We start from the raw sequence: 27,676 nt of genomic DNA, 5'->3' as shown, positions 1-27,676 counted from the left end.
CTTTCATGATATACTAAAAACTTAATAGAATCAAATTGTTTGTAATATTCCGATGACACAGTCCAGAAATATACCATGAAACAAATGCTAACGTAGATATATGCGCACCCCTTCTGTCATTGACCAAATCTTTTGCAACACTGACAGGATCATTACCCCATATACAGAAATCGTCATACCAAATTTCGTGAAATTCTGATAACCCAGTCCAGAAATATACAGCAAAATAGATGCCAACGTACATATACACAAACACATACATATTTGTACATACAGAATTTAGTCACCGTTTTTTTGGCTTTTTTGGACTCAGGAGATTACAAAACGTCAGGAAATACAAAAAAACTGGAGACGGGAAGAGATCGAAATTTGACTGACAGCAATACTTTCCCTCTGTTATTGTATATGTTACTAGTTTTTCCCCGCAGCTTTGCTTATGTGGATGACGTGGGTTGACTGAAATGACTCTGTTAAATGTTTTAAGAATACCACACATGTAATAAAAACATATTTAAAATCTTCACTAATGTGGAATTTTATTGAAACACTTAACTTACGGACTAATATGAGAGCTCATTTCAATTAATTTACACTATCTCGAAATACCCTACACTTTTTGTTTTCGCTGCTGTATTTTAATTATTTCAGAAAGTAGACTAAACAGTTTCGAGGATTCATTTTCTGATTCCTCCACTTTAAGCTAAAACTAGAAGACTGACTAAAAAGATCGTAAAAGGAGGAAAATGAGGTTTTCATTAATCGTCCAACAATGGAAGGTTCAGACAAGAAATGATACTGGATCATAACTGACCAGTCATCATCGATGGACACATAAAACATATTGGTTCAAGAAAAAACTTGTCGATAACGATACCCTTAGAAGTTTAAATGCTTAAGTAAATTGTTAATAGAATTTATATATATATGAGGAAATGAAACGCGAACATGTGTGTGACTGGTGTACAATGAACGACTAATGATGCCAACATGCATATGGGTGTGTATAAGCGACATGCAAAATAAAAGCAAGAAATCGAAATCCATAAAAATACGAAACGGGCTAGTCAAAAAGGATTTGTGAGAAGCGTCGCAATTAATTACACAAAATGTATCCATATTGAATAGACTAGATGTCCTGGAATTGATAATACAAGCAAAAAGGGAGAAATTCTGCATGAAAAAATAAATCAAAAATATAGAATAAAATTTGTTGATATCATCTTTCGGTTTCGATAAAATTTACTCCATCACTTTGAATTCACATTAATATACATTTAATTCTATTTCAACAGATATGTTAAAATCTGAGAAACTGTTATCGTTTAACAAGTGTAGTAACTCCTTAATTTCTTCTGATGAATTTACCTTTTCAATATTGTTGAATGAAGAATAGTATCTTTAATATTAAATATACTTTATAGATATAATATTTAGCTTAAGAATATAATTATTAAACTTAAATATTTTTTATAAGTATTAAATCCATATTAACAATCTACTTCATGCTTGATTTCAGATTCTACTGGGACCTCTGCATGCTCCTCCTGCTAGTAGCGAATCTGATAATTTTACCAGTCGCCATTAGTTTTTTCAATGACGACCTAAGTACTAGGTGGATAGCCTTCAACTGCCTTTCCGACACGATATTCCTCATAGACATTGTCGTCAACTTTAGGACAGGTGAGTGTTAAATAAATTCAAGACAATATGTGTTTAAACGTGATCATCACTTTTCAATGACTTCGTAACTAATATCAGAATTAAGTAGAAATAATTTAGGTTAAAAAATAAGAAATATTTAGAATAGTATTTTTTTGTTTTTAAATGCATTTTTACGTCATATCATTTGCATGTTGTGGTTATTAGCGACGACTATTGGGAATAATTGATGATTAAAATTTACTAAAGAGGAAGGAATGAAATAATAATGTGTTTGAATTATTTTCTTATAATTTCTACATTAGTAATAACTTATTATTGGAAAAGATAGCTTGTTTACGTAACACATTATTCTCACATAATTTTTATTTTGGTTGACTATTTCAAGTAAGATAACATGTATTTTTAAATTTCAATAGTTTAATTATTCCAAATAAAACAAATATTAAGTTTCAAAAATTATATTTTGATTGTGTCTAGAAGGAAGGTATAATATTGTGAGCAAATGAAACAACATGAACTTATGATATAATAATTTTATTTCAAAGTTTAATAGCGTTCGTTGTCTTTAAACAACTCCATACTATAAGTATCGCAAAAACTTAAACCTTGCATAATATTAGAATTAGAAAATTAAGTTATTTGCAAGATTAGTTAGAATACATTTACATTTTTGATAGCCTACTAGTAGTATGAAATGAAACAATTCAGAAGAATATCATTTCAAGAAAAAAAATAGCATAGTCCATTATTTGCACAATCATCATCAAACAATTGTATTTAAACAACGCGTCAAGCTGATTAATTATATCAAATCACTCTATAAATGAACACAGTTCTCATATGTCCAAGTTTCAGAATTTTCCATTAACGAAAAACTCCCATTTCAATCAGAACAGTTTATACTTGCTCCCACCCATTTTCAATCTCGGCATCCACAAAAGCGAAGTAATCGTATTTAAAGAAACGTCATTCCACGATTTCGATTTATCTTTTAACAAGGAATCGCTATCTCCTGACCTCTGTCACAAGTTACTAGAGGCACCCCCTGTAATATTTACCAGTATTCAAACTTATAGACGTTCAGGAAAGAAGGATATTCAATAAAAGGAATCCCATTTCACTCGAAGAAAAATTCTTCGACCACATTTAAATTCAATCCACTTAACCGTTTAAAGGTTTATCGACAAGCCATTCATCCGAACGGTTTCTACTTAAAGATACGTAATGAAAGCTTCGTCTTCATCGGCGATCAGTCGGACCTAGTAACAGTAACCCTGTGTCCGCTGGAAGGGGATCAAAAACGATGCAAACTTTACATTGTCGCGTGCTCGCCGAAGGGAAAGGACACCGAGGAAAGAATGTGGCGACCTCGTTCCTTCTCTCATTTTTTTCACCCCCCGCCCCTATTCAAGTTCTATAACTTGGTCTCATCATGCCAACCCAAATCTTCGCCTCCCTCGGAGCGACCGCCGATTCGGTTAGCTATATTTGCATCTTCGTTTCAGGGAAGACACGTGGACGTCATTAAAAAAATGTGCCGAGATATTGCTTGTATAAATGATTTTACTGTAGATTGTCGAAGGTTTTGGAAATTGTAGGTAGCTTCTGAGGGAAAGTGGAAGAGACTTGTTGAAAGTTTGAAGAAGGTGAAGAAAATTTGAGGCATTGGATGGTCTTTCCGAGAAATTAAGTGGAAGTCATTGAGTTTTGGGGGGGTGAGAGATTGCACTGTTATGATTGACAGTGAAGTTTGAAGGAGGAAAGTAGAGTGAAGTTGTTGAAAGTTTACTGAAAGTTGGGTCAAAGAATTAAGAAACTACCTTCCAATTTGTATTAGTAGAGTATTAAGGAATTTTTATCTTCTGAATGATTTATAAACAGTTATTAATTTTAATTTAGTATTAACAGTAAATATTATTTGAAATTTAGAATGACTGAATAACATATCGCTTTAATAATAGTAATTCAAGAGAGATCAATTAAATAATCATAATTCAAGTTTTTTTAAATTTATTTACTAATTTATTAAATTAAAGACAGAGTAGAAAATAAAGCAGTTGTAAATAATAAAATAACAGAATACTGAATAATATTACTGAAAACCAAGACAATATAACAAAATTTGAATGCATTTTATTATTATTTGGTTCTACTACTAAATTAATGATTTGCTCTGATAGCTAGTACATACTTTATTTCCGATATCTTAAATTATTAAAAAAATAGTGCAATCATAATTAAATGTAAGGAAGAAGGAAATTTTTATTTGAATTTTTTATTTGAAATACAAATACAAAATATTTTTATTGACCATGTTGCAAAATATAACTAATTGTAATTATTTCAAATTGCTTCAATAAAACGACATTCGATCGTTGCACTTTCATCAGAATTTAATTTCACAGAAATGCAATCGACCATTATGAAAGCTTCAATTCTTCGAACGTCGCTTTTTTGTTCATTTTTTTTTTTTTTTTCGTTTCGTAGCTCGCCATTTCGACAGCAGCTTCCCCTTTAATGTCAACAATTAGAACACCTTTCTTTTCAGGCTTCTCCAAGCTCTTTCGACGCGCTGACGCTATCTCAAAGAGTAGTCGCGGTTCAAAGCCTCTCAAAATGTAGCAGCATTATCTAATCTCTAGCACGCGAGAAAAGATCTTCCACAAACATAGAAAACTTCCCTCACATATTTCCACAAAAAATTAATCACTATACTATATAAAATTTCCTTCGTTTATTCAATTCCTGTTTAACTTGTTTTGTCTGACTATGTATAAGGCCATTCTACTTGCAGTCAGACACTGAAGGCGAGGATATCCTTTCTTTTAACTATCATTCTTATTGATAGAATATTTTCTTCCTTTAAACTTATCGCGATCTTTATCATTTTTATGAATTCCCGTTACATTTTTCCTCAATCTCATTTATGACAAAATCGACACGAATAAAAAACACATGGTTGACTTAAAAAATGAATCTGTTGCGTTGTCTAAACCCTTTGCTTTGACGCCATTTTTCTAACTAACATCAAATTTTCTGAGCGAACGACGTTCATTTCAGTTATTAGGGGGTTGAGTACTATAGCTTCCATGCGTTGTTTTTTTTAAACTTATTGCCCATTTGGCAAACTTTCCTTGTTAGCAACATTGTAACTGATGATAAAACAAATTCCACAACCTATTATACACATAAGTGAAACATAAACATAAACTCATTGTCAGTAATATTTCTTTACATGTAGGATAAGGATAGTTCTGAACAGTACTTTACTCCCTATTCGCTGACGATTTTACTCCCTAGCTATTAAACTGGCTCAATTATGATAATGTAAAGCGTAGAAACTACATGCTTAGAAATTTTGAAATTCAGTAAATGTCCCGGTGTCGGAACACTAATGCTAATTTCATTCAATTTTGCGCTTAAATTCTAATAAAATTAAAAACAAAAAGTAGTATCATAAAATACTATACTCTGTTACTGGGACATCATAATTTAAGTATCAGGGCATCCATTTTTAGGTGCTTCACTTACTGGGATATTTGACATCTTATGCGTCCAGATACTGAGACATTTACCTTATACAAAACATGTGAAATGAAACAAAAGTAATCGACGCTCTACATCACGTAATCTTATAGCGTCAGATATAGAGCAGTGACCCTTTAATAAACACAGTAGTAGAAAAGCAACCTTCCCACAATACTGTGCGTCAGTTGGCCTTAATATCTTCGTACACGGTACACAGCAAAATTCGTACAACTGTCCTGTTCGTGACTAATTCGATCGAGCTGAATGTGGCCCTTCCCAGCCTGATTAGCATGCAAATATTTCATCCTCGATCGACCCGGTCATCGGGCACATCCGAGCGTTAGTATGCTGTGCACGGAACGCAATATTGGCCGATGGCCGATAATCTGGATCAAGAATTCGCGACAATCGCGAATCGACGCCCGACCACGTACACGGTTTAGTGGATGCACGATGGTTTTCATTGAGCGCTGCGCCGGCACGTGACCTAATTTCAACGTTTCTGGAACCGGCTTGAACGCGTTTCAAATTAATCCGCCAGCAGTAACGAAACGCCTAGGGGCCGTGAGTGCACAGTGCGTGTCGGACAATGTTGTTATTATGCTTCGTGCCCGTGGACAGGACTGCCAACTGCAGACGTTTCGACGATATCCCAGTTCGCTATGGGTGGAAGGAAACAGTTCGTAAAATCCTGTTTGTATTGCTTTTCATTCCTCGGAGTTGAAAAGTAGTCTGTGATTAGTAATATGCAATATTGCATAAAGCTTGACTAGTTAGAGTCTTCGATACTTTAAGCTTGAGAGATTGAGCTTTTAAAGCTACCATTACGTGAAGGTAATGCCATCGAAATTGTAAGACTGAAACTATAAAGGCTAATTGTAAGTCCTTAACCCACTCGCCTCATTTGACGAGCTGAGCTCGTCATGCTGTTGCGAGGTCATAAACTCAAATGACAACCACAGCTTGCATTGTGCCTCTATAAAATAAATAATTCCTATTTTCATGGTATTGTTTAGTTCCTGGATTTTGTTCCAGTTCCTGGAACCAATCAGATCTGATTGGATTTCAAGGGACCATCTTGTGAGCTCTAAACAGTAAAGTAAGTCCTATAGAAGTTGAACTGTCCAGGTCTGGATAGTTCGACCTAAGCGGGGTGCGTATGCGCTTTTCACACCTCTGATTTCTCGCTTAATCGTTTTCTTAAGGATTTCGGGGCTCAACATTCGGGACTCCCAAAAACCGCTTGGGATAAGGGGAAAACAGCAAACGATATAAAATTGCACATTTTTCATCGGATCTTGACAAATGTTACACCAATCCATTCCTTGCGTTTTCCCGATGAAAGTGGCCTAAAATTTGATATAATTCGGATTATAAATAATGAAGTAAAGGACAATCAATGATTCTATAGCTCCCTGAATAATAGCGCGATTTCTTTGGTACTTTATATGATTTTCAAGAGGAGAATTCAGGGTATCCAATGGTGGCATATGTGTAACGATACGACGAAGAATAAACAATGTTCTTCTGGATAAAAATTGCTAATTCATTATCCGAGCGACCCACATCACACAAGGATTTTGACGACGACACGCGGCAAAGATGAAAAGGCACCCCGTAATGAAGTGTGAAATAGTCATTACTGCCTAACTGAAGTTATATATTTTTCGTTAGATCTTCGTGAAAATTGTATGTATGGATTCCTTATATTTTTCCCACGAAAATGATGTCAAACACGACGTAATTCGGACTACTTTTAGTTATCAAAATAATACATTTGTAAATCAAATAGAGAATGATTTTTTCGCTACAGCGAAGATGTTTGTATGCGTGTGACCTATAAAGTTTTCAAATGCTAAGAATCCAAGAAATGGAAGAAATCGCTGTAATATTTTTTGTGTTTCCAACGAGAAAATTGTTTTAAAAAATAATGCTTATCTCTCTACAAATTCTTGTTACATTAAACGTTAGAAGTGAACCGCTCCAACGTGTATGGAAGTTGCAAAAATGATGTATAACCATGCATCCAGTCCTTAAACTTTACAATATTTTATTATTATACTTATGTACCCATGGATTATTTGAATTATGTATTATGTTGACAAATAAACGTAGTCCCAATTACTTCGTGTTTGATATCATTTTCATCGGAAAAGTATAAGAAATTCATTCTTACTAAACTCATGAAGATCTAACGCAAAATAAACAACTTCGATCAGACAATAATTAGTGTTTCGTGTTTCATTGTGGGGAGCCGTTCCGACTTCTACTTTCTCCTTATCCTGAGTGCTATTTTTGGGTCTCAAACGTCAAGTCCTTCGTTGCGGGGTTGTCATCCCAAGTGGACAGAAACTGGTAGATGGAGTTGGACAGTTTATGCTTTTGCAAGCAGGACAGTTCATCTTAGGCGAGGCTTACTGTACTTATAATGCATTTAAATCTGAGGCGAATGGGTTAAGATTTTTGGAACTAGGGTGGTTTGACAAATCTGTCTTCAGTATCCAGTAAGAGTCTTCTAAGTACAAAAACGACCCAAATAGCGAATCCTTGACTACTCACGGAGAGCTATCGCATGGCTCAATAGGTGGATTATGCATATTGGTCTTTAGTGCGTTGAACTCCAGACTAAAATGAAGAAATATACAGGTCAGCCAACCAAATTTTGTGTTTTTGGCGTTCAATCGGCTTCCTCAAATATCAACTTTAACCAGTCAACTTATGCACAATTTGGCAATGCAAATGTTTAGAAGGTTGTAGAAATTTCTTAATACTCATGTAGGGACTTTTCAAAATGTCTAATATAGGTCAGGTCTTGATCTAATGCCTGGAGTAAACTGATGTTTAAAAAATTAGTCACACTAATAAAACCCACATAATTTTAAAAAATAAAATGGAATCTTCATTTGTTTCTGAAGAAGAAGCTTATAACTTACATTTTATTAGACCACCCTATATCTTTTTTTCTTATGAGAGAAGTTATAAACTTCGCGTATCCGATTTCAATCAAACTTTTTTTGGTAAATCTATAGCGAAAATAATTGGAGTCATATCCGAGCATTTGTGCGAATAGATCTTATTTAAAATATTTAGTAGCATTACTAACAATAAGGGAGACCTAAACAAATCGCAACAAGTTTCAGAGAGTAATTTTTTTGGTTCATTCCGGTGATTTCAGTATATTAAACAAACTTATCATTCAAGCTCTTTTCCTTCAGCATCTTATCGACAAAAATCACTGAGATAGACAATCATTGTTTCAGTATTTAACCGTTTATTTTATAATGTGATTTTGCAGGTATAATGCAGCAGGACAATGCGGAGCAAGTAATCCTGGACCCAAAGTTAATCGCGAAACACTACCTCAGGACTTGGTTCTTTCTCGACCTCATTTCCTCCATACCACTAGACTACATTTTCCTCATATTTAATCAAGTAAGTGCATAATGATTGTATAAACCCTACACATCTGTGTATCGTTCATTTTGATTCGTTAGCTTGGGTGCTTTACCAATTCTAAACTCGACACATATAATTAATTTATTTGTATTTTGTACAAGTATAATTAACTACCTATGTATATTATACATTAGATTAAATTACAAATCTATTTACTATTTCATTTGGTATTAATTAATGTAACTAGTTTCGGTTAAGGTTTAAGTAAGTAGTTAATGAATTAATCAATGAATTAATTATAAAATTAATTTTACTAAGTAATTTGTGCATGTTTGAAGAGATCGACAACTAATTTTTTTTATTTTATGCTTAGCAATTATGAGTAGCCTTCAAGCTGTTCCTGTATTTAATTTTATTCTATAAAAGTTTTATCTATAGAAGCTCGACTTAGATTCGAGTCATATATGTCTACGTATCTAGCTTGTTTAATGAAAAATTAAGTACGGGCAAAATCAATTAGTTACTCAAGGTCGCTCACGTCAGAAATGCTATTTTCATCACCTAGAGCAGAGTGATTTTCCCAAATTTTTTGACAAGTACGTATTTACTATGTATTCTATAAGTACAAGAATATTTCGACATGTGTTAAAAGAACCTCTAAGAATATTAAAAGTAAAAAATGGACTCGAACGCAAACTCTAATTCAGGAGTATTACTGTCTTATAAAAGTAACAAAGTTGATTCATGAGAGGGTAAGTGACCTTGACCGACAAATTGGTCTTTTTCCAAAGGAATCTTAGTGTCCAACTTCTAACCAAACTAAAACTTCTAATAAACGAATCAAATGCGGGACAATTGTCTAACGTTTCAGTTTCAGGATTTTAGCGAGTCCTTCCAGATCCTGCATGCTGGCCGTGCTCTCAGGATCCTCAGGCTCGCGAAGCTGTTGTCGCTCGTTAGGTTATTACGGTTATCAAGACTGGTGCGGTATGTCTCGCAATGGGAAGAGGTCTATGTGAGTGTTACCACAAATTTCTTATACAAGCACCGTTTTCATTATTATTTTTTTTTATCTCTTGGTATATCATTATCTCTCTCTATCTCTCTTTCTATATATATACAATATATATATATGATACCCACAGCTCGTGTAATCCTTATACAAATAATAACAGAGACCATAAGCCGTCTCATCGTCTTTCTTTTTTGTCAGTTTCTAAAAAGTAACTGACTTTCCTGTATTTTTTCTTGAGCCTCTCTTTCGAGCCGCCGCGCTGTCTGTCTGTACAGCTTGTTTGCGTCGTTGCAAATTACATATGTCTCTCCCTCCTTTCTCTCAATCAGCACGGTCAGTTTTTGGAACTCTCCGCATTCCACCGAGCTGAACCGAACCGTATTCACGAGCAGGATTAAACAATAAAATTAGTAAAGCCCATGCATTCACCATGGAACAATCTAGAAACGGAAGTAAACAAAGCCCGAAATGCAAGTCCCTGCGGATTGTCTGCCTCGCAATGAGAACACCGAGGTATATATGTGTACGTTTTCAAGCAGGTGACCGATGATCCAGTAACAAACGAACCTCTCACGCCAGTGGTGGATCCCCTTTGTTGTTGTCACGGATGGTCCCGAAAATTCAGCCTGGACTATCGCTAGATGAAAGCCTTCCGCCACAATCGTTTCCCTTGTAGAATACTCGTTGGAGCTGATATTCAGGTTCCATTTGTTAGGTCGTTCCGACACAAGCTACCAAATGTTTCCACCACTGCCGGGAATTCCTTCGAAGGCAAACTTTGTTAGACCACACGTCTCGCTTTCTGTCTACTCGATACGTGAATCGAATGACAATGTTCGCAGCTCTACCCGATTCCAATCTACTATAGCTTTGGAAGAAAGCTTTCAAAGTCCTCTCCGTGTCTTTGACGCATTTACCACTTGTACAGCGGTCCCATTGATGTTTCCTTGCTATCGTGGTGATGGGTATTCAGCTTTCTTTGGAAATTTTCATCTGGTTTAGCAACAAGAATTGATCAATCTATTCAGATTGAAGAATCTTTGAAAATTTCATATAAACTTTGACGAATTTGTTATTATATGTGAGACTATTTCTTCGACTGTTAACCTTGGAAAGTTATAAGGTACTAGAACATTTGAAGGTTTAAATATACATGTATAATGACGTGATATAAAAGTGATGAATATATACAATGACGTTGAATTGCTAAATTATAACAGAGATTATTTTAGCTCAGAAGTCTATAAATTTCAAGTGTGATGGATCTAGATCAGAGATGTGTTGGCTCAGTCGTTCATAAATTACATTTAAGTTGAGACTATCTCGATGCGGTATTTCATAAACCATATGTGAATCAAGATAATGTTGACTTAGAAATTCGTGAAGCATGATTAAAGGTACATGGATCTAGATAATTCATACACACAAAGGTATAAATTATACATGGATCAATATTGGTCTGTCTTGAATAAAAAATCTATTATGTTAAATATTCCATCTGAACTTGAAAATACGTGAACATAGATCAAATTTAATTTTACTCAGAAAATCATAAACGTTAATCTACCGAATTATAAGTTATACATAAATGAATTACGATTCTTTTGATACTATAAATCTATGAATCACATTTGCAAATTTGCATCAAACCAAACTATACTATAGCCTCTATAAACCATGTATAGTTTAACTAAACAGTTTTTGTCCTGGTATTAATGACTCCCCAGAAATAAATTCATTTTTTCATAAATAAGTCTTGAACCCATCATTCATCATCTCTTTAACTAGATCTCAAAAGTATAACTCTTGGCCGTTCATTAACAACAGTCTTCAAGGTTTTCGGAATTTCAAACACTTGAAGTGACACTAAAATATTTCAAACAATTAATAATATCTCAAGGTCCATCGCCACACGGTTGGTTATCTCATCGTGTTGAGGCAACCATCAGATCGATTACCCTTTCGCTCCTTTCGATTTATTTTCTTTGATTTTTACACGAACACGAACTCAAGCGGCATGAAGCCCAAGCAAAACGACACGTGCATGAAATTGGACTCAGCTCGTGAATTTCGACAGCGTGATCGCGTTCCCAGCTCTCGAGTGTTTCCGGTCGATAGGCGTTCTCGTGGTGGCTCACCAGTCCATGTTAGCGATAGGTAAGTAAGCTTTTCAAGAAGAAGTCATCCGCGCGTGTGCACAATCGGATTTGATCTTAGATCCTTTCGAGTAGTTCTACACTCGTTGAACTCAAATATTCCGATCGTCTTCCGCCCTACATGGATCAAGGAAGCATCCCTGATCAATTTGATCTGTTTTCTATGTATCATGGATACATATCGTTCAGAGAGTCTAGTTTTCTTCTTGGTGTGCATGCAACGCGGGCGCTTCTGTTGCTATCAAGTCGCTTAGACAATGATTGAAGGTACATTTCCCGAAACGCAAGAAAACATCAAAAGGGTTGCACCTAATACATTACGTACTAGGTTTCGATATCCTATTATATCGATTTTTACTGAAATATAGATCAAAGAGAAAGTATTTGAAAATATCACTTTAGTTTATAGAAATTTCTGTAAAACTATATTTCCGTCAACGAAACGAACACGTAATATAAAATGGTCAGACCTTTCGTACGTAATGCATTAACATGCAAAATACTAGGATCTGTTAAGAATAAGCCGTGGATATTGAGGGATTTGATGCAAAGTTCACCCTCTTATACTCCTAGAGAATCATATCAATACTTGTGTCACATATGATAAGAGTCTCTTTTTTTTCTGTGTCTGATAGTGTCTTGTCGTTTATCGTGAGCCGTGGCGCAGCGAACAGACCAACGAATCAATCAGGCTTTTCGTCCAATCGAGAGAGCAACCCTGTCACGTTAAAACTTAAATCTTGAATGTAACCTATGCGTGCGTTGAAACGTTTTATTGGCTCCCTCCTGCTTTTCTTTCCTCTCTTTTCTGTTCCGTTCGACGTGTCAAGTACCGCTATGGTGAATTTGCGTCGTGTATCATTCTGAACAGTTTTGCTTTAAACACGAAAATTAGATCTACCGTCTAAAAATAATCGAAAATCAAGATCGGTGTCGTGAAGAAAAATCGAAAGAAGAAACCTCAAATAATTATCTTACTTAATGTCCAGATTGTCGCCGGAATGAAATAACCTCGAAACATCATTAGTCAGTTCAGTTGAATCGATTCACGAATTCGCGTTTAATGAGCGTCCTAACGGACCTACGATCATTTTCGCTGTAAGTTGCTGATCATGGACAAAGAGACGCCTTAATGATAAAATCAAAAAGAAACGGGCGTCAATCATTCTGAAGCCATTTCGATATAGCAAAGGAATCATTATCATCTTTCGATAATGTGGTCACCTGTAGCAAACTTGAGCTGCTCTCAGCAAGCATTCTTGGAGAGAGAAATGAAAATCGCATTGAATTTTACCAGTTCTTTCGTTCTGGATTCACAAAGTCATTCTACAGGGGACCGTATCATCTAATTTCATCCTGATCATTGAAGTACCATCTCATCAACGGATTAAACATCATTCGAGACTCCTGGAAAAGTGTTCGCGAACGTGACACGCTTCTGTTCCTGAAGAATTACTGAAAAATTCATCAACTGTACCGCGAAAGCGTCGAATATCTCTGGATGCATTGTTTCCGAGAAGACCGTCCATCACTGCGAGTCCTCTGTTTCGCGGAAACAGAGAGCGTTCAAGAGAAACGGCTAATGGGGGTGTTTTCTGTGAAAGCTTCGTGTATCTGTGCTCCAAACAAAACGGATTATCTAAAATCCTCATGCTAAAACGATACGAAATATACTTGAGGATATTAATAAATCAGTCTGGAATTACATGCTATTCGATATCTCAAAAATTAACTTTAAACTTAGACCTAAACTGCGATCTGTAGCAATAGTCCAGTCACGACGGGTCCAGAAATCGATCAGGCGCTATTCGAAATTGTAAACTTTGAATAAATTGCGGATCATTTCTTTAAGTGATTATTGCAAATAAAGTTTGATGGTACTTTAGCGCGAAGAGCAACACTTGAATGTCATATACTAGTATATTAAGTAGAAACATTGATATAAATCGTTCAGATTGCATTCAATTCTTGAAATTTAATTTTAAATGTTGCCTTTCAAGTAAAACTTTAGATTGATCTATTTTTCGAAGAACTATATGGATTATTTAGACTTGACACTACACATTCTACACCAATAGTTTTAAAATGTGAAATAAATTCTTTACAAAAATATTCATGTTATTATTATTATGAGATACAACTTAGATCATCAAACTATATCATTCTAATATGTTTGACTATAATTATCAGCTTCACAGCTATGAACCAATTTAAAACTGAACTAATAAAGTGAAATAAGTGCTGTAAAACTGCCAATGAAAATTGTAATAATTTTTCAGACACTAATAATAATGACAAAATATAGTAGCACTGAATCAAATATTGTCTCTAACATTAATTAATAAACGCTTACTATTAGTTTGACCTTAGCGGCCCAATACTGATTTAGTACTTCATTAACATGGACTAAACGTTGTAATCCCTTGAATATTGAACCAATAATTTTGGAATTTTATAAATTCTCAATAATTGCCTACGATCTAGTGTGAATCGAGTCCTGAGCATTCTGGAGCCAATTCGAGACTGGACAACTAACGTGACCTAGGGACATTTTATATTTCTCGTGTGTTTTCTCCGATACCAAAACATAAAAAACAATACTTAAAAAAAATAAAGTACTAGGCGTATTGCGAGAACACGTTTCCGAATGGGTTTGCAGATCCCCCTTTATCAACAGCCGGAGAGGCACTACGAGCGTCGGGCGACACCGCCCCAACCAGACCGAACCAGCAAGGTGTGCCTGCCTAATAACCCCGAAACCAAGGCCAATAGCCCTTTCTTGATTCAAGCGTTCGTTAACTTAAAACTTACTGTTTCTACGTATATATATATATAAATATAACTATATATATTATACGTTAGATTATCATTATTACTATATTGTTCTTTTGTTACGGTTATTGATTACCGTTAACCGTTTTTGATTATTAACCGTTCTGTCGATTGATGATTATCGTTGTCGTTTGGTTTGGAAGTTTCCTCTAGAGAACATGCATAGTCTTGCCGTGTTTTTCAACAGTCTTTTGTGTTTTGTTCAGTCTTCGATATGTATACATATTCAGGGTACTGTTTCACTCACCACACCGAGCCAGAAAACAGTTCCTGTTTAGACCCGTTTCACAGAGTGACCTGGCTGATCAAGAGCTTTTCGTACACCCGATGAATCTTTGCTGTCTTTCCCCTATCTTGAAATCAATATTTGTTGCACGATCATACGGCATACAGGTATAATCTAATGAATGGAATAGAGGATAAACTTCTTTCTTTTGTTCATACTGCGTATATTTTGCATCACGAAGATTTCCTGTTTTTCACTCACCGATCGTCTTCGTTATCCTACTTTGAACCACTGATTAGTCTGGCAAACAGTAGAAACAGAAGATATCCCTGTCAGCTCTCAAAGTTATATTCCAAGCTTGAAGACTTCCCTTGTCAAGGATTCCAACTAGCAAAACAAGCTCTTGATCCGACCAGGCTCTAGTCCCGTAGTTCTGGCGTTGCAGTGTGTCACATGGATCACAAACGCCAAATCGAGTAACCTAATGAGTCTTTGAAATGCTGAAAAAACTGAATAATTCTGTCTGGCTCTGAGCTGTATCCATGTTACACCTATTAGCTCGATTCTTGTGAAAGTTCCTGGGAACGGTTTGATATGACATGCTGTCATGTTGTTTTTGTCGGGTCTTGTTGAAAGCTCCGTTTTTGTTAGGTATTAACCAATGTGCGTTTTCGTTAACATAGTCACATCGAATCGTAACGAATATCGAGTTTTATATAAACACATTGGACATTAGAATTAAGTGCATTCTTCATTCTTGACCGTCGCCACGTCTCTATTCTGTCCTCTATAAGTTCTTCGTTGGCCTGACACGACACAGATATGCATGTATATTGATTATGTGGATCGATAGTTGACCATTTAACGATGTCCTGCGCAATTATCGACCTGAACATATAATAGAAACGCGTGCATGTGACTGTTACTCTCTGATAGCGCGTGCACAGAGCCCGCAGTACACCATGTTACCGACTATGGTGGCACCCCGTGTCGCGTACATGTAATAGACTGGCGATAATCAAGAATAAGGGAATTCCTTCGTTCAATAAGTGGAAATTAACAAAGTGAATAAATTATGAAAAAAATACACTCAAACAACAAGAGCAAGACAATAGAAAAAATCTAGAAGGTATTCGATATGACGATGTACGTGGCTGTTCTGCAGACCAGAAAGTTGGTTGGTCTGATCGTAGGTCTGCCTGTGAGTGTTAGGTGTATATTAACCCTGTTTGCCCGAAATTTTTGGCGATGTGCCCGTGTTCAGTGTGTGTTCCCTTTTATTTCGTTTAACCTCCCGAGGAACCCTCCGCGAACAGTGATTTTTGAGCCCAATTTGTATTTCCCTCCTTCACCCTAAATTGCTTGTTGCCCCATGGTTGTATAAATGCCTGATTTTCAAACCTCAAAACTTTGAAACATTTTCCGTTTCTCCCTTTGTGTTCCTCCTTTCATTGTTCATTCCTTGTAAGTATTTCGTTTATCGCGTTCGAAGAAAACAGTAACAGTAGGATGTTATCGGTCGATTTTTATCCTATTCAGTAGTAAAATTTTCGTTTCGTTGGACGGTATCCATAGACATTTTTAGTCTCCTCGATGAAGCAGCATGCGGTTCGATGATTGGTCGATCCTTCCTTCTCGAAAATCTTATCCTCTTCCTTCTTTGCATTTCTGGTTGAGCTTTGATCAGTCAAGTGTTACATTAACTTTTCGTGGTTGCTCCTTCGTTATGTCGTTTTCTGTTCGTGGGAATGCTGTAGCAAAGACATGAGTTCTTTCAGTCGATCATGCTGTAAGCACGGTCTTTGAAAAATCGAAGAATTCGATTACTTCAGGACGACGAAGTCTTAAAGTCCTTGTTGTCAACGTTAAACTGAACACAGGTGTGTTACTGGAAATCGAGGATATACCTTAATCAATCTATTGGTTATTAAGGCTCTCCTCGATTTTCTTCAGCTAGTGTCCATAAAATCGTATACATTTAAGGTCAGATAGCCCATTTATAGCATCACTTCGAAAATCTTAATCGAAATGGATATTTAAGCGCGATTAATCAACTCGCAGATGTGTGGAACATTGTGCGAGTTGTTCGTATGGATTTGTGCTAGTCTCTTTCCCCATGTTGATTTTCATTCGTGAGATATACTCTGTTGAAAAAATGCACGATCCCCAATGGGGAGGATCGATTCGAGATTAGCTCGAAAACTGATAAAACTAAATATATTTTCGATAGCTTTCATGTGTTCCCTTATGCAGGCTAATTGATTTTTTGACTATAAGTATACAAGACTATAGCAATACCAGATTCGATCATGCAATCGAAACGTAACTTGAAGATCGTACAAACCGAAGAAACGAAGAGAGAAAGTAGGACTATCGGACTTCAATTATTCATTAATTGTTTCCTTATTTAAACAAATTATATTATATAAATTTCTTATTATTTTTATAATTTCGTGTATCTTTCTTTCTCGTGAACAAAACTCAGGCAAGAGAATCTCGATTCCAAAATCTTCATGCAAGAAAAAACAAACCGGAATGAGATCAACTGTCTACTTTAGGTTACTGTACCATTTTCACTCCTTAATCGTCGAAGAGGGAGGGTTATCCCTGAAGGGTCAATTAATTGTGTTCACAATATAATCCCATCAAAAATGCTTTTTTATTTGATCACGTTCTACTTTCATGTCCAAGCCAAATTTCCGTTTATACTGTCTTTACACACACACACTTTTGGTTTTTAAACACAAAGTTTCTATCAAGTTCTGCCTTTCACTAATGACTTTTTGTGTAGACCAAGTGAAAGAATCGTTCCGTATTGACGTTCTTTGCTTTGTCACGAAGTCTTCAGCAAGCAAACTAACCTAACATTTTCGATTATCCATCGAAGCTACTGACCGGCTGAATTAATCTCTTGAGCCTTTTATATATTATATATTATACGAGCTTGACAAAGAACTGCGGCTTCACGCTTGGCGCGATTGCTGCAACGAAAGCTTGATACTAACGAATGGCTTTTGATTCTTACTTCTTAACTCACCAGTCATTAATTTATTTTTACATTTACCATTATTATCATTATCATTACTATTATTGATCATTATTATTATTGTTATTATTGTTATTATCGTTATTATTATTAATACTTTTATGCGCTGGTGACCGGATAATATGCGCAACACTGTTTTTCTTCACGCTATAATTTTTTCAATCTACATTTGCGTCAACGTATAATCGCATATCGCACTTTGACTCTCAAAGAGGCAGAAGAATAAGAAAGAACCAGATATATTCCATAGAGGAACGACCGAAGGAACACGAAGCACACCATGTCCTCGTTACAATTATTTTCCATTATTCGTTTTCTCTGTCTTCTTTATTTCGATTTTGTTTCTACGTGACTACACGAGCCAGCGTTCAAGAAGAAGATATGGACATTATCGATCATCGAAACTCCGCTGTGTCCCATCGAGAATTTAATTGATTGATCCTATTGGACAAAACCGTGCACGAGCAACAACTAAGGGGAGAAACAAGAGAAAAACAGTGCCAACGTCATCGATGGTTATGATTAGTGATTTGCAACACAGGATGGACTCGCAATTTGTGAATGTGAAAATGGAATGAGACTTTTGATCTTATCCTAGGAAAACAACGGAATAAAAAACCATATACTCTAATGACTGTTATGTGTCCTCAATATTTCAATGTTCCACGGAACTTCAACGAGAGAACAATAAACTACCAAAAGGGAACTTGATCCTCTTGATCGCCTATCACTGATCTGCTCCCTCTGTTCTTCCTCGTCACTCTGTCTATCTGTTTCTGTCTTGTTACATACTACTACCGTCTACTAACACACATTTCTATCGACTAATTAAACCCGATATTTTCTTCTCCATCATTTCAACGACCATTTCTTTTACTTCCTTTCTATTTCTTGATTTGTTATGCTCCGTTTCTCAATCTCTCTTTCTTTGACTTTTTCAGTTCTTTCTTTCTCTTTCTCTCTTGTCTCTTTTATGCTCTCTCTCTTCTCTCTCTCTCTCTCTCTCTCTCTCTCTCTCTCTCTCTCTCTCTCTCTCTCTCTCTGTTTCTCTCTCTCTCTCTATTTCTCTCTCTCTTTTTCTCTCTCTTTCTCTCTCTATCTCTTTCTCTCTATACGATTCTCTTGATAACCTTGACCCTTTTCTTACTACGTCTTGCTATGTCCCGCTTTCTTTTGTTTCTAGATATTGCAGAACCTACAAAAAAAACGCACTGAGCGGAGGGGGCGCCTAAGTTCTGACAATATGAGTAAAAAGAAGTCCGGTTTCAGCAAAAGCGACCTTATTTTTAAGGTAACCCGCCCTGAACGAATACGCGAAAGCTCGCGTCCAACCCGGCCAGGGTTTCACCGTTGAACCCACCTCGCGGCCACTTTCGGTCCCGTTTTCGCGAGATGCCGAACCAAGGTCGCCACCCGACTGTCCCGTGCTTCATTCTCTCCAAACGTTCCCTTCGACACGGGCAAAACCCGCGCGGTCGAACATTGTTAGGCTCTGACCGAGGGGTTAATTACGGCCAGTTTCAGCACAAATAGAACTGGCAAAAGGGAGAAGTGAAAAACGTTTTAAGAACGTGCGATTTGAGAAACGACAGTGCGAACCGGAAGCGGAGGAGGTAAAGTAGGCCGATGTTTTTGGTGAAGGCGTCTCGGAAAACAGGGACCGGTGCTCGCAGGGAAGCTGGACGCAGGAGCTGTACGCTGATTGGCTCGTTGGTTTATTACAAACATTCGCTTCTACTATCCGCCGCATTATGCATTACATATTACCCGCAGCAATAGGCTATGCTTCTATACATTCACCATCGGCACCCGCCTAGCGATGAGAAAGTACCAAAAGTGTGTTTTACATACATACATAGGTATACCATATATATGTGTGATACATTAGAAAAAGTTCACCGACTAACCCCCAAAAGTAAAGAAAGAAAAAAGAAAAGAAAAAGAAGAACGATAAAAGTGATCAAAAGCCCTACTCTCTCGAGGAAGCCGGAGCTGTGATTCTCTCGTTTTTTTTCTCTTTCTCTTCCTCTCTTTTTTCTCTTTATCCCTCTCAGTTCTTTCTCTCTCTTTCTCTCTCTCTCTCTCTTTCTTTTCTCTCTCTTTCTCTCTCTCTCTCTCTCTTGCTCTCTTGCTCTCTTGCTCTCTCACTCTTTTGCTCTCCCTTTTAAATACATGTTCGTTAACTTTTTCGTTGTCTCAACAATGCCAGCGAAACACTCGTCAAACCAAGTCGACAAGCTGAGAACCGCAACCGCCATGCGTTCTGAACCATTGGAAACGCGGCAAAAATCAGTCTCTCTATGGAGAGAACAGTCGTCATGGTTTTATACGTGGATCCCTCTTCTCTCTTTTTCTTTTTCTGTCTCTCTTACTCTTGTTACCCTCTGCCTGATTTGCTATATTTGTTTTAATATCTTTCGAATTTCCACACTTCCTGAATAATCTCTCTCTGACACTCCCATTCCCTAGTGACTTCCTTGACATCCCAGACGATGTGCTTAGTCCCACTGGAAATCAATTACAATCTGGCGAGCCGACAGAACAAACGGCCACATCCTGTTTAACCAGCCCACTTGTCTATGCACTGTCTCTTAACAATTTGCTTTTTTTATCGCTAGACGGTGTGTACGATCCTTTGGAAACGAGCGCACGTTGATTGGGCGTCCCTTCTCTGTCGCTTTGTTGCAAAATCGCACCAGTGTGCCGCTGTTAGCGACGGGCAATCGACTTGTCAGTTTCGAATTCTCGTGGCATTCCTCTGTCCATACGTTCGAATCGCTTTAAATGTTGACCTATAGCCTAGTATTTTTCCACGATCTGAACAAAGCTTTTGAGGATATTCGTGCCGAAGTTAGGACATCCGATAGTTCGAGCTATTGAAATCATCTAAGCGTATACCGTGACTTTTAATGTAAGAACAAATCAGAACGATTGGTATAATTTGTCTTTTTGTATCTAATGTAATAGAACGACTAATACAAATATTAGAAAAAAAACTAATCACAACTTTTATCAAAAATTTTAGTATAATAAGAGTTATAAAAGTAACTTTATAAGATTCAAATCAATTAAAATCTAAGTTTTGAAAAATGAAGGATCTAACATACAATATTAAAATTTCTAATATTGTAATATAAAGTAGGGATTTAGGGACTTAGAAATTGATACATTGAAGAGTTGCAGTTTTGTAATTGAAAGTTTAGGATTCTTAAATTTAAATTAAGAATTTTTATACTAAAAATTTGAGCGTTCATAAATCTAGAATCTATAAGCGTCTCAAATTCTATGAAAATCAAGACTTACAATATTAATATTTCTAATTGTAAAATCTATAAACTTATAAAATACAGAATCCAGAAATCCTTATGTATGAAATCTAGGAATTTTCATTACTAATTATAAGAGTCAAGAATTTCCATATTTACCAATTTAAAGATTCCTAAGTCTAAACTTTAAAAACATTTCAATTTTAGTATCTACGGAGGATTTAAGATCTAAATCCAAGAATTTCCAGGCATGAAATTTAGGAAGTAATTAAATTTAGTTCTAAATATCGTATTAAATACTTATTACCCTTTTTTTGCATTTAATCAGTCAGTAAACCGCATAATCATAAATTCCATAAAATAACGAAATCCCTTTATGAAGAAAATTTGACTAACACCATTGTCCACCTAACTTCTGTAGCCATTTGGAGAGCTCCAACAACTTCAAGACTTTCGTAATCATACGTGCTCATCTTAAGATACCATCCTGAAGGTTTTCCATATTACTTCATATCTTCGATGTAACTTTTACCAAAGTAACATTCAAAGCGATTCGAGGTCCTCGTTTCACGTGTCCCAATTTGCAATTCGAAGAGTGTCGAAGCCCATCGCTAGCCATCATCGTAAGACTTTCCTTCTGAGATTTCCCGTCCCTTGAACCGTCTCAACCCAGTACGAGACGTATCGCTGTTCTTTCCTAGATGAGTAACGAAAACGGAAATGAAACAAACCAGAAAGGAAACGGAATAACAATTAGGGCGCAGTGTATAAGAGTAGAGTGCTCACTACCCCTACCGCTTTTCTGCGAACGACTTTCACCCTCTCTATCTCTCTCTCGTATCCTTTTTCCTAAGCCCTCCCGTTGAGCGCCCCTGTTGCTTCTCGGCCAAGAAACTGCACCCTCTTTTTGCGATACTGTTTGGCTATCTGTGTATTTGTGGCTGCAAGCAGGCGCAGAGAAACAGAGAACACTGTTGAAAACGATAGTGAGAGGAAGAGGTGGCTTGCTACGTTGCTTAGAGCCTGGCTTTTTCGCCGCTTGATGATTGTTTGACTTGGCAGCTGGCGTTCTTTTTACGTTCACTGTATCCCGCTCTTTCTTTCGCTCTCTATCTCTATTTCTCTCTCTTTCTCTTTCTCTCCTTTCTCTCTCACACTATCTTTCTCTGTCTATCTTTCTCTTGTTTCTTCTTTGTTACTCTCTATATTCCTTCGTTATAATTTGTTTCCTTTATCTTTATCCATCCTGTACGTCTTTATTTGTTTGTTTGTTCTCTTGTTTGATTCTGTTGATTTCGTTCGTTCGTTCTCCCTTTGAGTTTGCGTTCGTTCTCCCACGTAATTAGTCGCTTGAACGTCAAGAGAACGTTCACGTCCGATTGACGATCGGCTCCGTGCTCCTTGATACCGTTTGCGTCGAGTGCCTCGCGATTTTGTTCTCGTTGCGTTCTCTTTTTCGTTCCTTGCGTAATTTTCCGTTGTTTAGTAACGCTGTTGCCACACCTGTGCGCGCGTGCGTGCACGCATACACGCGCATCTCCTCCCGGATACGCGTGATACGTGAACACACCGCAAACGGCATATATGCAGTAACACAATCACCATCGTTACTTGTTCCGAAATCATATTCGACAATCATTTAGCTGTTCATTTATTGGTCCGTGAAAAGTTGTTAAAAAGCTTTTTCCTCTTTTTAAATGGACTTGTGACTGTCTCTTGTAGAACAGCAGGTTGGATGTTCAGTTTTCTATATGTATATGTACGTGTATATCGTTCCTTTGTTTGTGTCTCGTTATTTTTCCTTCTCTTGTTTCGTTTTTCTCGTTTCTTTTGTTTTCTGAATGACTCGAACCATGCGTGTGCATATCCAATATGCGCGCGCTCCCATGCGTGAAGAAAACCACGTGCCATTTTATTCCATACGCAACACTACACAACACACCTACACATGTATACACGACAAACACACGTACACACAGAAACGTATACACTAACCCCCGACACCATACATGGTGTTATACTCCTCAACTACCAACGTAGCGTATGCGTGCAGCGCGAGCGCGCGCGCGCTCAATCGTGTATGTGTACCGCATGACGATGTTTGTTAGTTTGTTCTGTTTTTCTGTTTTATTTTCGTCCCATATGCCAGGTAATGTATTTTTTCAAAGTATAGTTGTGGTCTAGCAATAAGTTTTACCAACGCCCCGTGTTTTTTAATCCGTACTTGTCCAAGTAGGCAGCAGAAACAGATACACTGACTTTACCAACCACATGGATCGTCTATGATATATATTATTAGATGACACGTGCGTTCGTTGTTGACAATCGTTAGTTTAGCCGGATTCTCTGTGCGCTTCTTTTTTGTAGCGAAATTGAATGGCGATGTACCAGCACCCCCTTCCACCGATTTTCCGCGTACGAGTACACGGTCTTGGAAACTCTAGAAACATTAACGCGGAGATATTGTGGTTCTAGAAGTCTTTTTCGTCCCCTGCCGAAGTCTGTCATTGCCATTTGATTTCGAGATCAGTAAAACCGCAACCGTGATTGCCCGATACTCAGAAAACAAATGATAATATCATAGAGACTGTTCCTAGTGTTTTGCTACATTTTTACAGATATCTCTAAATGCATTGACACGCTACCTTTAGAGGTCAGTCTTTGTAGTATAGAACTTATTACGCGTTACTGCGTTCTTCTCGTAATAAAACTGTAATAAAAATACACATTACGTTCCACGTGGAGTAGTTAACAGTGTAGTTCGACATTGGTTTATATAACAATATACATCACGTAGTACATACTACACTTGTTTTATAACAAAGGATAGTACCTACTACATTTCTCGTAGAAACGAGACAGTAGTTAGTACGTTGTTATTTATATGCAGCATCTATCACGTAGTACTATATTCTTCTTATACTAATTGTAAGTAAAATCTATGACAGTATTACGATCCCTTAGAAATATAATTACGTAATGCATACTTATGTTTATCTTAATATAAAATTGAGCACGTAACATTACTTTTCTATGGTAAATTCAGCCAAGTGATACTAATTATAGGTTTCTATACGTTATCATTTCACATGATGTACTTTACATGGTAACGTTGATTACAGCTTCGCACTTCCAAACACAGTTAATCTCGTATTGCATGCTATGTTTTCCTAATTGCAGAACAAATCGAGTATTACATTCTTTACAGAAGATCAGTCGCGTGATTTGAGGTATTTTACATGTCAATAGTACGTTTTCATATGATAGATCTCGATCACGTAGTACTGTGTATTTAAATGTGAAAGAAAATGGTATGTAAATTGTTTGTATATGCTACAATTTTATTTAATAAAAGATGGATAAGTCTAGAATAACGTCTAAAATTATTAATAAAATAATCAGTAGTACGAACTAAGAAGTTTGAAAATACGGAATCATAAGCAATGAAAGGTATATGTACATAATTTCATAAGAAAAGGCGCTATACAAAGTAACAAAACTTCATAAAAGCAAATCACAGATATCACAGAAAAAGGTGAAATCTATTTAATATTCAGGCAGTAACAATCATAAACCAGTTTAACATAGGTATCACTTGATACGTTGAAAATAAATTTAATTTTAGATTTGTTGACCATATTATCATTAATATTTTCTCGCTATAAATTATATTCGTCATAATCTCGACTTACATTTAGAGCAAATGAACTTTTATTTATATCTTCAATAAGATAAAAGTGATTTATTAGTGCATGAATTGGCTTCAAAGATGTGGTCTTTAGTATAAACTCCTTCCAGGGAGGCATCATATTGTATCTAACAAAAAAAATGCAATACCCATTTGTTTTAAAAAATTGTCTAACTTCACGTAATGCTGAATTGGGAATGTAAATCCTCCTTAGTATATATTTCTGCATATTTCCTTTAAATCTGAATCTTACAAATTACTGGGCCACAGGTAAAAAGTTTAGAATCATTTTGTAAATTTCGGAAGATGAGAATTTTCTCATTGAATGAACAAATTTAACTGTAAACAGCATTATTTATTTTAGGGACGATTACAATCGTAATAAAATAATAATTTTAAATCAGATTAAATTTAGAAATCGACAAATATAATTTAAAAAAAAATTTCTCAAGTTTTAACTATATATCATTGTATCAGAAACAATAATAATACAGTAGTACCTTAAACAAATTCTTATACATATACCAAGTATCTAAAAATTACATAGTACTACGGTTCTCTTATTATTAAACGTAACTTATCCACACTTGTATCATCTGAAAATGTTATAGAAATGCAATATTAAATTCTGAGTTCGATAAAAAATCAATGTTACCATGTTCCACGCGCAGAATATAAATTATATCATTGTCCTACTTTTGATATCGCAATCTTACTAATTCTTGTCATTTTTGACTTCAACTAATAGCGTGTTTCAATGCGATCTCGAGGTGCCAAAGATCGAGCAAACTTGAAAACTCTTGTTGAAATTGGATGACAATACGAACGATAACGAGGAAGTTGGCTAAGTATCGGACCGTCGCTGGTTAAATTGAAAAACTTGAGATCGGTCACGGATTATCGTGGCCAGAGATCGTTTCCCGCGATCGGGCTTCCTTTGGCGCGCGTTTCCAAAAAAAGGACCGATTCACCGTAACGGAAACGCACGCGAGAAGATATGCTGTACATACCCACGTTGCGCACATTATCGAATCCTTGATACTGATACCAATCCTTAGACTTTAGCTCCTGGATCGATTGAAGAGCGCAGAGAGCACTCTCGGCGAGTTTCAATTTTGAGAGCGAACTAATTGCCGACTGCTTTTCTTTTCCAGGTCACTGAATTCCAGGCAAAAGTTTAAAAAACTATTATTATGCTTACGAATGCAATAGAATTTTAGTTAATCTTAATTTTGTTTACAGTACTTACACAGAGAGCTTAGAGCTAGATTGTTCATGAATTGAATTTTTATGAGCTACTACGTTCCAGGAAAATATTGCAAAATTTATGAAAGAAAGATAACAATTTTATTCATTTATTCGTGTTTCTTTATAATAAAGTATATATGAAATAAAATATAATTTATAACAATAGTGAACGTGATTGTTTAAAACTACGACAAATAGAATTTTCTCGTTGTTTCCTGCGTTATTGAGGAAAATGGCAGAAGATTGACTGCACAGTCAATTTATAGGGAATCCTGAATTCGAATTTTCTCTCGAATTCAATTTTCTCGAAAAGGAAATAGTGTTTAAGGAAGATGTATTCTGCTCTTTTGATCAAACTTGGGTGAGATACAGCATCTTTCAAATGTTATTATAAATGAAGTAAAAATTCAAACTTAAAAATTCTATTTCTTTGCAATATTGTATAAAATATTAATATTGTGTTTAGTTTCCTAGTTTCCTTTTTACTTAAGCATTCGATGCAAGACTTTACCGAGTTTCCCGATTTTACAGTTATAATTAGTATTAGTATTTATTATTATTAGGTAGTAATATTTATATATGTATATACAAACACACTTATACTTTGTATACGCGTAATTTGAACAATTTGCAAATATCTAGAATAGAAATTACGGTAATAAAATAATAATAATATAATTCAGAGCCTAGAGGATTACTAAAATTACATTTTCCAAATCAAACGAATTTAATTTAAAGCAAAATTAATATTTTAACTGGTATTAGAATTAATGTTAGAACTAAATATTAGAACCGTTTATAAATATGTAAAGTAGTATATATTTTCATTTAAAATGAAATTTAATGATGTAAACTCAACAATATTAAAAATCACGAAATAAAAGTTGGTATCGCTTGTCAATACGTATGCAGTAACTCGAAGAAAATTTTTATACGTACAAAAGTGTAAAATACAATTACTTATTTTGCAAATACTTATTTTGTAATCTAGAACACAGGGCATATAATGCATATTCGTAATATTATAGAAAATTGTAGAAATTCCAAAAGAAATACGTATTAATTTTATGAAAAGAATCGATATCTCGAGCTTGTAAACAATATCCAAAACGTTTCAAGAGTACAAAGAAAAACGTCATGAATGCGTTCTTCAAAAATCCAGCATTGATGCTGGAGCAAACATTTCGAAAAAGAAATATAGGAATATACATTTTTTTCATTGTCGTTAATGAACCTGCGGTCGAGGTAGTAATCGCTTATAAATTGCTTATAAATTTATAAATTTCCTGGAAATTTTATAGATATAAATAATTTATATTTTCAGATGACTCTAATTTATGCCTGCAATAATAAACATATTTAACTAAAATTAAATTTTTAACTTGTTTAACGCGGAAACTATTTAAAATGAATTTTTTAAGGATTACTTTCTTCAACATTTTATAAAAATTTCTTTAAAAATAACACTAAAAAGTAATTTTCTCTTATTGTTCAAACATGTGAATTTCTATATATGTTAATGTTAACGATGTTTCATGAATGTATGTACGAAACAAATCGCTTCAAACATTTGACAATATTTTCCTGGAACTTTTACGTCTAGTTGAGTAAAA

At 35.7% G+C, this 27,676-nt stretch overlaps 1 protein-coding gene across 4 annotated transcripts in view; it reads left to right on the top strand.

Annotated features, from left to right (window-relative positions):
* Positions 1 to 27,676, top strand: part of Ih (hyperpolarization activated cyclic nucleotide gated potassium channel Ih) — a 283,219-nt gene that overhangs the window by 241,714 nt on the left and 13,829 nt on the right. For 3 of the 4 annotated variants that reach the window (XM_076393039.1, XM_076393036.1, XM_076393038.1), the window contains 3 exons: positions 1,517 to 1,680; positions 8,486 to 8,622; positions 9,458 to 9,601. In XM_076393039.1, coding sequence (XP_076249154.1) covers positions 1,517 to 1,680; positions 8,486 to 8,622; positions 9,458 to 9,601 — 445 coding nt within the window. Of the gene's footprint in view, positions 1 to 1,516; positions 1,681 to 8,485; positions 8,623 to 9,457; positions 9,602 to 14,416; positions 14,492 to 19,044; positions 19,153 to 27,676 lie in introns of all 4 variants that reach the window. The other variant, XM_076393040.1, reaches the window with a different exon arrangement.

Source organism: Calliopsis andreniformis, chromosome 3, assembly GCF_051401765.1.
Source record: "Calliopsis andreniformis isolate RMS-2024a chromosome 3, iyCalAndr_principal, whole genome shotgun sequence".
Classification (NCBI taxonomy): Eukaryota; Metazoa; Arthropoda; class Insecta; order Hymenoptera; family Andrenidae; genus Calliopsis; species Calliopsis andreniformis.
Note: the sequence above shows the minus strand (reverse complement) of the source record. Positions and strands in the feature narration are given on the sequence as shown.